At 49.5% G+C, this 12363-nt stretch overlaps 1 protein-coding gene across 1 annotated transcript; it reads right to left on the reverse strand.

The window, feature by feature from the left end:
* Positions 1–10571: 10571 nt before the first annotated feature.
* Positions 10572–12160, reverse strand: LOC119114379 (shaker-related potassium channel tsha2). The gene is made up of 2 exons (XM_037238573.1): positions 11861–12160; positions 10572–11221 (listed from the first exon to the last, which is right to left on the reverse strand). Exons 1-2 carry the CDS (start codon positions 11995–11997, stop codon positions 10876–10878), a joined length of 483 nt encoding a protein of 160 aa, XP_037094468.1. The 5' UTR covers positions 11998–12160; the 3' UTR covers positions 10572–10875.
* Between the last annotated feature and the right edge of the window lie 203 nt (positions 12161–12363).

A 12363-nucleotide genomic window follows, 5' to 3' on the forward strand; every position in this document is an offset into this window, starting at 1 on the left:
CCGTCATAAAAGTAAATTTCAGTAGGCCCCTTCCCTTACGATGAATGACTTCGACCGGAGGCAGTAGCGTTCCAGGAACGATTCCAGAGCCGTTCCATTGCAACGGCTCAAGTGATATAACATGACGCGAATGTTGCAATGTGAGTGGTTGCAACCAAAGGCGGCGAATTCAGCGGAAATTCGGGACTTGATGGCCGGCACATGGCAGAAAAAGAGGTCCAACTCTCTGGCAGGTGTTCAATATTACTTCTGTTTCGTTCCATGGCGGGAGGAAGGGAATATCTTGCTGCATGTTCAGAATATAATAGAGAAGTGGGAGATATGCCAACACTCGAGCTGTTTTAAGAAGGCGATGCGTATGAAAACGGATGTCACGAATTCAACAACCGACGAAATTTAAAATCATGGTGAAACCGGCGCATAAAGTTATCATCAGAACGTGCAGATGAGATAAGTCAGAAAATATGCGGCTGCTGCTATCTGCGCCAAAAGCTCAAAGAAAAATCGTCATAGTGCGCGTTTCGCACTTTTGTACGTGCGTTCATTAATCAGGCCTGTACCCAACCAAAAGTGCCAAGAGCCACAGACGCGCTGTTTTGTTGGCGCGGAGGCACGTTTGCATTGCTGCTGTCCTGAAATACCCAAATAAGCTACCTTTGACCACCTTGATGTGAAAATGGAATATGTGGCTAATACGGGGAAAATTTGTCGAACGCGGGAGCGTTTTCCCTCGCACATAGTATGGTAACAAAGGCCCTGTATGCACCAGCGCAGCACGACGGGGGACACGACGCATAGGTGGCGCGACGGGTGTTCCAAGCCCCTGTAGAGTGCGCTGTTGATGGCGTTGTGTCGTCGCTGGCGCCACAGCAGTGGGTCCCCGTCGGACATGAGCTCGAATCCGTATGTAGTTGAGACTACTCCGGATTTAACTACGTCCTCATTTTGCGAGGAAGAAATCGATTCCTTTGAAAGGCTGTTGTCAGTTAATGTCGAAAGTGAGTCAACTAAGTGATCAGTGGGTAAACTCACTTGATGGCTCGCACACGTCCTCCCCCTATCCGCGGAGATATTTGCACCTGGCACCAGGACGCTGTGACGATGGTGGGGTGGACTACATCGGCGGTGCTCTGCGTCGGTGGACTACATCGGCGGTGCTCTGAGTCGGTGGACTACATCGGCGGTGCTCTGAGTCGGTGGACTACATCGGCGGTGCTCTGAGTCGGTGGACTACATCGGCGGTGCTCTGAGTCGGTGGACTACATCGGCGGTGCTCTGCGTCGGTGGACTACATCGGCGGTGCTCTGAGTCGGTGGACTACATCGGCGGTGCTCTGAGTCGGTGGACTACATCGGCGGTGCTCTGAGTCGGTGGACTACATCGGCGGTGCTCTGCGTCGGTGGACTACATCGGCGGTGCTCTGAGTCGGTGGACTACATCGGCGGTGCTCTGAGTCGGTGGACTACATCGGCGGTGCTCTGCGTCGGTGGACTACATCGGCGGTGCTCTGAGTCGGTGGACTACATCGGCGGTGCTCTGCGTCGGTGGACTACATCGGCGGCAAAGGGACCGGGATGTGGCCCTACTTCCTATTTCAAGCTTGCATTTTGTTAGCACCGTAGACGGGCTCAGACAACAGGTAGAATTCAACTGGAAAACTACAAGCAACAACAGAAAAACATAAAACAATAAAACATACACTTTAGCAGAAGGGGGTCGTTCAAAACAAGCCGGCCGTTTGTGAACCCTGTGGCCCACCCTTACCTTACCAATACACTCGCTACCCCCCCCCCCCCCCCTCTGGCCAGCAATTTATGGGGGCCTCGGCTAGGTAGACTATAGAGCAACGCAGCCCGGCCTGGGCCCTACCAGGACCCAGGCTCTTGTGTGAAACGGGTCAAGCTGCGTTTGGATCAGGATGCGGTGCTGTCCAGGTAGAACCAAGGTTGTGCCCAGTCGGGCATGTAGTGTATCTTTCATGTAGTGTATCATGTAGTGTATCTTTCCGCGAGTCCCGTTGCAGAACGTAAGTACGATCTAGCTGGGCTCGGGCCAGTCGTCCAGTAGTCTCCAAATTCTGGCGCAGCGTCCGCCAGCAGTCACACCACAGTTACATTCGTCCGGGCGGTGGTGAGTATTGTAGGTGCTGTTGAGCAAGGTTTTTCTATTGAGTGAGCTGGGAGACCAAACCAGTGTGCTGAGCTGTACAAACATCCAGGCAGGCTGACTGCATGCTTGCTAGAACACTTGTTGGCAACATGCAGCAAGACCTGGTGAGTTCAGAAATCGTATTTGAAACAAGGGTACAAAAAAGGTTGGGCTTACGTCTTCAGTTCCCCAACAGGCTCTTAAGTATAAGTTATCAGTTTACCTACATTGCCCAGTGGTGATGATCAGGAATGCAATGGCCACGTGGCCTGTGAATCCCGGTCTTCTCGCGATCCCGTTCAGTCAACCGAACAACTTCACGTTAACGATGTGGTCAGCGTGGGCTGTCGTACATGGTGCCAGCCAGCATGAATCGAGCTCAGTTTTGAACTTCTCAGCTGCATATGACGATAGTATTGCTGTTGGAAGAGCGTTCCAATCATTTGCGACCCTGGAGCTGAATGAGTTCCGACAAACGAAGGTCCTAACTTGAGGGGCTCTCTGCTTCCATGGGTGTCGTGGTGTCCCTCTTCCAAGTCGTTTTTGTCAGGAACTCGCCCCGGCAAACACAGGCTTCCGCGAAACGTCGGAAACACTGCAACCATGCCTCCCTTGCGACGTTGGTAATACAGCGATGGCAGTTGGAGAAGCGTGGATCCCTCAGGATATGGCAGGCGTCTTACTTCTCGGACAAGACGCGTAGGTCGTCATTGAGCCCGTTTCAGCCGCTGCTGATCTAGCTTGTGGGAGGGACCCTTGGTGACGATGCTACACCCCCGAATAGTTGCGTCAAAGTGGGAATACCGTGGTCCTGACAACAGTGGCAGTGTAAAGTGTCAATGTTCGTGAATGACAGTCTCACGAATACCAGCATCTAGTTGACCTTAGAAGCCCCCAACGTCGTCTGAACACGACAGTGCACCATAGTGTGAACCGCGAACATCTCCGCCGCACCTCGTACCTCCGGTAAATTGTTTACGAAAATAATGAACAGGGACCCCAATGGACCCCAACACCAATTTTTGAGGAGTACCGCTGGCGACGTCGGTGCAGTCAGATTTCGAGCTATGGACCCGCTCTCTGCTGCTGGATGGAAGCAGACTTTACCTTTACAACTCTGTTTACGACTTTGAACAGCTGCGGGATGTTGCAGTCGATTTATTATCCAGATTCAAGTGTTGTGCTTTGAAAGGTCTCACAGCATTTGCAAACAGGCATGGGATATGACCGAATTGACATAGCAAAGGAAGATAAGCTCTTGTCACCCTAACATCATTACACAGGAGTCTAATTTTGTACTATTCTGAAATGCACGAAAACCTGGGATGAACAGAAGCGAAACCCAATACAAAAGTTGTGTCCGCTGTTACCAACAGCGACCATCCCGCCCGTTTGCAACACTACATTGCCGGATGTTATCCATAAACAGTCAGCGGACAAAACCAGGTCATGTGCCGCCGCTCAGACGGCCGGAGCTGTCTCTGGGTGACACGTCTGGTGACGAGGCGCCACTCGGTGACATGTCTGGTGATAAGGCGTCGCTCGGTGACATGTCTGATGATGAAGCGCCACTCGGTGACATGTCTGGTGATGAGGCGCCGCTCGGTGACACGTCTGGTGACGAGGCGCCGCTCGGTGACATTTCTGGTGATAAGGCGCCGCTCCGTGACATGTCTGGTGACGAGGCGCCACTCGGTGACACGTCTGGTGACGAGGCGCCGCTCGGTGACATGTCTGGTGACGAGGCGCCGCTCGGTGACATGTCTGGTGATGAGGCACCGCTCGGTGACATGTCTGGTGATGAGGCGCCCCTCGGTGACATGTCTGGTGACGAGGCGCCACTCGGTGGCATGTCTGGTGATAAGGCGTCGCTCGGTGACATGTCTGGTGATGAGGGGCCGCTCGGTGACATGTTTGGTGACGGGGCGCCGCTCGGTGACATGTCTGGTGACGAGGCGCCGCTCGATAACGTGTCTGGTGACGAGGCGCCGCTCTGTGACATATCTGGTGACGAGGCGCCGCTCGGCGACATGTCTGGTGACGGGGCGCCGCTAGGTGACATGTCTGGTGATGAGGCGCCGCTCGGTGACATGTCTAGTGATGAGGCGCCGCTCGGTGACATGTCTGATGATGGGGCTCCGCTCGGTGACATGTCTGGTGACGAGGCGCCGCTCGCTGAGATGTCTGGTGACGAGGCGCCGCTCGGCGACATGTCTGGTGATCAGGCACCGCTCGTGGCTTTAAGTACTGTGTCGCCGTTCGGGGCTGTCCCTGTGGTGGCATTACATCCGGCTCATGGTCGTTGTTTTGCGGCGGCGGCGGAAGCTAAGCCACAACGGCAGCGGTTGTGCGTCTCATGGTGTGTTCCATGCACTATGGCGCGTTATTCCGATTTGCGCAAGTGCTTGTACAGCTCCATCATTTGCTTTCGGTGACTACTTTGTGCACTTGTCTTTCGGTGCGGTAATTCCCAGTTACATATAGTTAAGCAGACTTAAGGTCCAATTAATGAGACATCCTCAACCCCAGGAACGACATCTGCTCCCGGACATTTAAAGTAGTGAAACAGATTTGTTCGGCATGGTGGCCAGCAATATCAGGTTCCATCCATGACCAGTTGCTGACGGGCATGGTCCTCAATAGGACCAAAAGTGATACAATAAAGTATGTTAGTTGATGCATTGCTTGTTGCTCTTTAACACGCACAATTAAATATATTGACCTTATTTTCTTTGTTCACTCCCTGTTGTGGCTACAATCCAGTATGTGAAAGTGATTGGACCATTTCCTTTATTTGTGCTGATACCGTGAATGGAATTCATCTCTCCAGTTAGTGTTTGGTAGAGCTACAAACCTGTACTTTGTCAGTATGTTACTTTAGCACCTATTTCTGTTGAGTTGGGTTTCTTTGACCCCACCAGTTTATGGTGGGGGACCAGACGAAAGTAAAATCGGTATCCAGACTACAAACCTTAAATTTAAAGCAATGTTGTCGGTTGAAAGGGGTAGAAGTAAAAAAAGTAGTCGGTTTCAGGCGGAGTTCAAAAGGACAATCATGCTATTGATTTGCTATTTTTTCAATCGCCATTAAGAAGACCCGGCAACTACAACAGGAACAGTAGAGGAGATCGACGCTGCCACCTCCAAAGGACTCCAAGGGTCGCGGCACCAAGGAGGAAGGCGTCTCATCCGTGTCCGTGCATGGCACCTCTCCATCGCTTGTGTTGCAAACAATTTGGCGAGTGGGCTCTCTGCTGCATCAGGGAGCTGGCCTTCACCGAGCTGTAAGGCCTCCAATACCCCGCTTAGCTGCGGCCGAAGTTGGGTCATGTGATCCATCGTTCATTGTGGCAGTTCAAATACAGAATGTCATTTTACATCCTGGCGTTTACCTACCGAACTCGGTTTATATTGAGCACCACTGCGCGAGCACTTCTCCCCCATCACGCTGTCGATTTATGTTCGATTCCATATTTCGGCTGGCATTGATCTAAATGTAAGGGGGAGACCTTGAGGCTTGAAGCCATACGTCGCAGCAATTGGCCAGCGGTAGGCCATGGGTAATGACATCGTTCAGAATCTTCCGTTATCTACTTTCCAAAACTCAATTATGTTTGACAGTTGGCTTGCGTTACTAGCCTGTAAACTGTTTAATCGGAGTAGCTCATACATTTTTAAAATATTTGCATCACAACCTGTAGAAGAAAATTATGTATTGGTTTAGATAAGATAACACAAAGTCTAAACCGCTGATTGGTACGACTTCTGAACGTGGAGTGGGGTGAGGGCGGGGTTAGGAGTGGTGAAGATAATCACGGTGTTTTTCGAGTGACCAAAATAATCCAGCGGTGAATTCCTGCACCTTTGAAGGTCCTGTTTGTTAGGAAATGGTATTGGAAACCAGGTTACAGGACCAGCCAGGTCCCTGTACATCCCATCCAACGGTGGCGTTGCTAGTAAACACAATCTAAAACGTCATGATCGTTTTTGGAAGTGGGCATCATCGAGTTTCATTTTTCGGAACAGGAAAACAGCATGTCAGGTTTACTCTCTAAAATGCAGTGAAAATTATATGCCAATTTCATGCAACACAATCTGACCTTGGCCAAAGAGGAATGCTTTTCGAAGTTGACAAAACAATGGACACCTTTGTCTGTATTGTCTGTATTGACTTCTCAGATAACAACAAAGGAATAACAAGGCTATGGCTGTTTCATAACCATGCTTAGGATAGAACATGCGTACAACTGAAAAAGTAATGCGCCACGGGCCTTCTTTTCGCTGGAAACAAACTGTACTTTGGCCAGATGATACTAGGGTCCAAATTTTGGCATTTTAATCAACTTTGTCCCCCTTGAATGCTGAAAATATTAAGTCAACCATTCCAGTGCGCGGGATGCACTGCGCAATCCATGTACCCTGCTCTGCTGTGCAAGGTTTCTTGCTGGGTCCATCCATGACACGGACTTGTGCCCAGCTGGTACACGGCGCGTCTGCCACATGGGGTCAGGCAGAGCCTCATCTGGAGCCCAGCACCTGCCCAGGCCACACCGATTCCCTGATATTTTACCAACATGTGCCCAGCTGGTGCCCAGCTGGGCCGCGAGCAGACGGCCCAGCTAGGGCCAGGCCACGGTCCATCAAACAAATGTTGCAGGCGCCATGTGGGGCCGTGCTGGGTATGCTGTTACAGCCCACCCACTCTGCACGTCTGGGGCCCAGACGCGGTCACGGTAAAATGCTGACTAGGCCTGCGTGGACGAGCTCGTTGAGCATCGAGCATGCGCACACAAGTATAACTGCGTGGTTACTGAGCAGCCAGCACAACTAGCAACGCTGTTGCTGCCGGGAGTTTCGTCTGTCACATGTTCGAACTTAAGTGGGTGAGGGTCGTTTTCCCTTCATAGGCACAACAGAGTGGAACAAGTGTTGTCCAGCAGCAAAGCTTCCCCGCATTGCGTGTGTTTTGAAACGAGCGGGGAATGGACATTCTCAACAGGAGGACATCTGCCAGACCGTGTTTGGGGAAAGGCTGAGGACCATGTTCCTCACTGATGCGTGGAGGATGGCAAAGTCTTGTTGGACGTTAGCTGAAATGCAGATGTTTTATCGAAAAATGTATGGTAGGTTGATATTTAGAACGTGCGTGTCGACGGTTTGCGATAAACAATTATGTTCTGGACACTTTATTTTGTTAATGCATTCATAAACATACAACAAATCACCAAAATTCATCTGGTAAATTATAAGCAGATTTCGCTTTTCACTGCGCTGGAAAGATGCATATGCACCCCTTCAGCTTCACAAAACAGAAGCGTTTATAAGAAACTACTTGAAACTGTCAGGTGTCCACACGCAAATGGCAGAAATGAATTAAAACAGCAGGTGGTAAACGTAGATTAATCACAAACACACACACACACACACACACACACACACACACACACACACACACACACACACACACACACACACACACACACACACACACACACACACACACACACACACACACACACACACACACACACACACACACACACACACACACACATATATATATATATATATATATATATATATATATATATATATATATATATATGTATGTATGAATAACTAAACCAGAAATTGACGAAATCCGAGAGAAGTATTTAGTACTGGTCCACCAATCATTTTGAGAAATTTACACCCATGATAGAAAATGAGGTTTTCTTGAACCTTTGGAATGCACAATAACGCTCGCGCCGTGATGGAACTCTGGAGAGCAAGGTTTCAAAGTTGAACAATCGCTGATTCTGTCTAAGAAAGCAGAGCGTGAGCTCATTACAGAAAAATATCAACTGATGCTCCGGGACAATTCACTTTGACTGCTTTGCTCTGCCTCATCAACTTTGACACACGAATAGGTGGCGTGAGATCGGCAAGCGCTTTGGCAACGTTTATCTCACCTTCGAATTGACGTTATCCCCATGTATCAATGATAGCTTCATGATACAGCTAACATCATGCTCTTCAGGCATTTGGAACAGCCCCTCCCCCCCCTCCCAGCACACAGATGCGTATGAAGAGGGCAAGCGAGGAGTTGACTGTCACCAGCCGACTTCCGTCAAGGTTGCATGCGACTCAACCCCAACAGCTGTATGCCACTTTATCTGAATATTAACATCATAGATAACGAGTCTCTGCGGTGAAAAGCACCTCCGTCTGTAGTGATTTCAAAAGTGAGCATTAAGTTAAGCTTCGAGCTATAATTCAAGGCAGTTTCGATTGCCCGCTAGAATTGATCAGAACTGATTTGTTCAAGTCAGTCTTAATCTTGTTGAACAACACCTGCTGAGCGTGTGGACGCATACATCAGGATGCTACTGGGCGTCTCCCAGTAACTATAGCAGGCAAGTGAGGATTGTCATTGCCGTGCGCTGATGGCCGGTTGGGTGCCAGTATAAAAAACACGGCAAAACCCGGGCCCGTCAATCGCTCCCACCGGCTGACAACGGTCCAGGCGATCCCTGCACAGCACTGCATACCAGGACAGGGGATTTAAGTGGTACACTAAAGCCATTGGTTACCTCTGTACAGCAAGTGTTCAACCCCGTGTCGTTTAGAATAACAGCGCGCCCCAAGCTTATCAGTGTTTCACGTCAATGTCCGGATGGCCTTACTTAAATAAGTTTGCTTAATAAGTCTTCAAAGTATCTTAATAAGCCTTACTTAAATAAGACAACCAGGTTTGCACAAAAGCGCGTCCTAAGCTCATTAGTGTTGCATGTCAATATCCGGATGACCTTACTTAAATAAAGTAGGTAATCAGGTCTCTTCAATTATTGTCAGTTATGAGTTATCGTCGGTTAGAAGTTGTCATTTATATTCAGTTTCGGTTGCTATAATATTTCAGTTGGCGACCAGTTTGCCAGGCCTGTCTAGACATGGCGTTGCTGGGAGAATCAAGTATAGTACAAATATTCATATTAAATCAATTAAGATGTATCTGAAGTTAAATCTACCACAGGCAAACGAACCACTGTTGACACATTTCGTAAACACGGCGTTCTTTCGACTTAATTTGCTTGTGATTTTTTTCCCGGTGCACGTACCACGAATGTCCAGCCAGATACATTTACATACATTGTAATGCACCCTATACCCTGTAATCACCCACTTTCTCAAGATTCGTTATTTTTGCAATGATGAAAGCGGTTGCTAATCTTGACAGGCCCTGTCAAAATTTTGGTTTCTCGCCCCTGGGTGAGAAACTAACATGCCCAGCAATGCTCAGATATGTTAGTTTCAACACATAACAGGAAATGCTTCGCGCTGACGGCTGTGGTCAGCAATATTTATTCAATAATTGCGAGATGCTTGGTAATAGCATATTATGTCACGTAGCCCAAGCTCAAAGCAATTTATAACGTTTCTTGTCGAAATCTATGACCTACACCTGTAACATGTCCTAGTGATATTTCTCATTCCTCGCGAACACTTGTTTGCTGTTTATCTTCGGCAAACGGGTCAAGGTCTTTAATAACCAAACCTTGATTGAAGAATAAGAAAACAGCTAACCTAAACTCGACACTAAGCTGAACTTCAGAGCATCTTAAAACAACTACACCTTAAAACAAACTATAACCTTAATGCTAGCCTTGACTTAACACGCGCCCGGGTGGCCGGCTAAATACCCTTCGCTCGGGTGGGGGGGGGGGGGGGTCAATTTGACCCCCTGAGATCACGCGAACTAAGAAAGTTAACAACACCAAATTTACAAAATGTGTTACACTGTGCTTAAACTCACTTAGGTCAAAGTTTTAGGTTCCTAAGTCATGACCTTTGGTCAAAAAAAGTCAAACAAGGTCAAGTTCCAGGTTGGAAGCCAAAGTGCCCCTAGAGCCTAGATAACAGTTTCTAAGCAAGAGGTGACATGCTCATTCAAGGTCAGTGACCTTGTTTGGCCTTGTTTTAGTGTCAAAGTGTCCAAAATTATGCAAGATTGCTTGGAGTTACGCATTTGACTAAGCCACAAAGATTACGCTAGGCAGTATGTTCCTAAAACAAAATGCTGATCTGGGTCATTTTACGTCAATGACCTATTCTGACCTCTAAGAAGTCCAAGGAAGATGTGTAATGCCGTTCCTGCTATCATGCTATCAATAAATTCGAAATGAGCACCACAAATTATACAATGCAGAAAGCCCTAGAGTAGCAAAACAGGTTGGTTTTGACCTTGGTGTGACTTCATACCTGACCTTAGATCAATGTAATTTGCTCATTCAACTGTTGTGTTGCCTAAGAAAGCATCTGAGAGATGTCTGGCTTTGTCTAACACTCCGTTGTTGGATCAGGTTGAAGGATTCCTTATAAACCACCTTCGCTGAAACCATGGCCTGACTTTGACCTGCCATAGGTCAGCGACCTTACAAGGTACATCTAAATTATTGATGCCAAACAATCCGCTATTCAATTGTCTACATCTATGACAAATTTGGCTTTCGAAAACCATTCTGGAAAAGCCTTCGGGAACCCGAGTGCGTGTTAACCCTCAGCACTTAAGACGATTTCTAAATTATAAGGCACAATTTTCTGTATCACTGCGGCGATCCGAAAAATTTGATTCCGTTGTGGTCCACATTATGTATATCTTTGCAAGCTTTCCGTCGTACGATGCGAGTTTTACGATGATTACAATACTGGCTTTTGCCTGTGGGTTTTTCGACTTGCCCTGCTCCTTGCTCACCGCTCCTCTTCGCTACAGCTGTGGAACTTGCTCACAATCACCGCTGTTGGGAGAGCCATCATCACGCAGCCGAAATATGCGCACACGCTGCCGAAAAGCTTGCCGACGGTCGTCATCGGTATGACGTCACCATAGCCGACAGTCGTCATGGTAACGATGGCCCACCACATGGCTTGCTGTAGGGTCTGTATGCCGTAGTTGTCGACAGGCTCCACCCAGAAGACGAGGCAGGCGAAGAACACCAGGGCGGCAACCCACACAGCGCAGAGGACGCCGAGAAACGGAGCCGCCGCCGCCAGGGTGCGCTTGAGGGTCGCACCCGCTGCCGTGTCGCGGACGAACCTGGAGCGCAGGGGTCATAGCTATCATTCGAACATGATGGCAGCGCAAGGGTCATGACTATCATTCTAACATGATGGCAGCGCAAGGGTCATGACTATCATTCGAACATGATGGCAGCGCAAGAGTCATGACTATCATTCTAACATGATGGCAGCGCAAGAGTCATGACTATCATTCTAACATGATGGCAGCGCAAGAGTCATGACTATCATTCTAACATGATGGCAGCGTAAGAGTCATGACTATCATTCTAACATGATGGCAGCGCAAGAGTCATGACTATCATTCTAACATGATGGCAGCGCAAGAGTCATGACTATCATTCTAACATGATGGCAGCGGCCGTCAGCGTACCCTCAACGGGGCCAAATCAATCGGCTGTTTGAAAACGCCTATAATGTACAAATGCGTGGTCATACAAGCACCGCCTGTTCACGTTATCATATTTCCCAGCGAAAATGTGAGGTTGGAAAATGCCTTCATATCAAACTACATCGTTGCTCACCCTAAAGACGACCCTCTCACGATTATCAGACTGACCTACCACACCACTCATGGCACTACCGTTGGGCGGACATGGTCCAATGCACCGAGCCCTGCCCCGACCCCTGACCTTACGCAGACCCAGCGGCTTCTCACCTGAAAACGCGCAGCATGCGGACCAGCCGGCACAGCCTACCAAGCCACGTGACGGCCCCAGTGGGACGTACTGACGTGCCCTCCAGCGCAAGGAAGACGAAGAAAGGCACGGTGATCACCAGGTCCAGTATGTTCATTGGGTCCAGGAAGAAGCGTGCATGGTTTTGGCAGGCGACCAGACGTGCTGCCAGCTCCACGAACAGCAGCGCTACGCAGACAACTTCAATGTAGAGGGCAGCACGGGGCGGCACCGGCTCCTCATCGTCGCCCAGCGTCTGCAGTGCTGGCACATCCGCAACCACAAATGCCAGCACGGCGGCGGCGGTGATGAGCAGCGACGCGGCGACCAGCAGCGGCACGCGGCGGGGCCCCTCCAGCGCAGCCGCCAGGCGGCGACGCCAGCCGACCACCGCCGCGGGCTGCACAGCCTCGTCGCCAGCTACAGGTGGTACGACGCCGTAGAACTGCAGGTCGTCGCGGAAGACTTGCGCGGGCACGCCGTA

The sequence above is a fragment of the Pollicipes pollicipes genome, unplaced genomic scaffold (assembly GCF_011947565.3).
Source record: "Pollicipes pollicipes isolate AB1234 unplaced genomic scaffold, Ppol_2.1 Scaffold_7262;HRSCAF=8765_pilon_pilon_pilon, whole genome shotgun sequence".
Taxonomy (NCBI): domain Eukaryota; kingdom Metazoa; phylum Arthropoda; class Thecostraca; order Pollicipedomorpha; family Pollicipedidae; genus Pollicipes; species Pollicipes pollicipes.

What these genes read in the sequence shown, in the direction of transcription:
- LOC119114379 (XM_037238573.1), bottom strand. Translation starts at nt 11,997, where the DNA reads ATGAACATACTGGACCTGGTGATCACCGTGCCTTTCTTCGTCTTCCTT. An exon ending in CGCATGCTGCGCGTTTTCAG is followed by an intron (nt 11,222 to 11,860) that starts GTGAGAAGCCGC and finishes CCTGCGCTCCAG; the next exon opens with GTTCGTCCGCGACACGGCAG.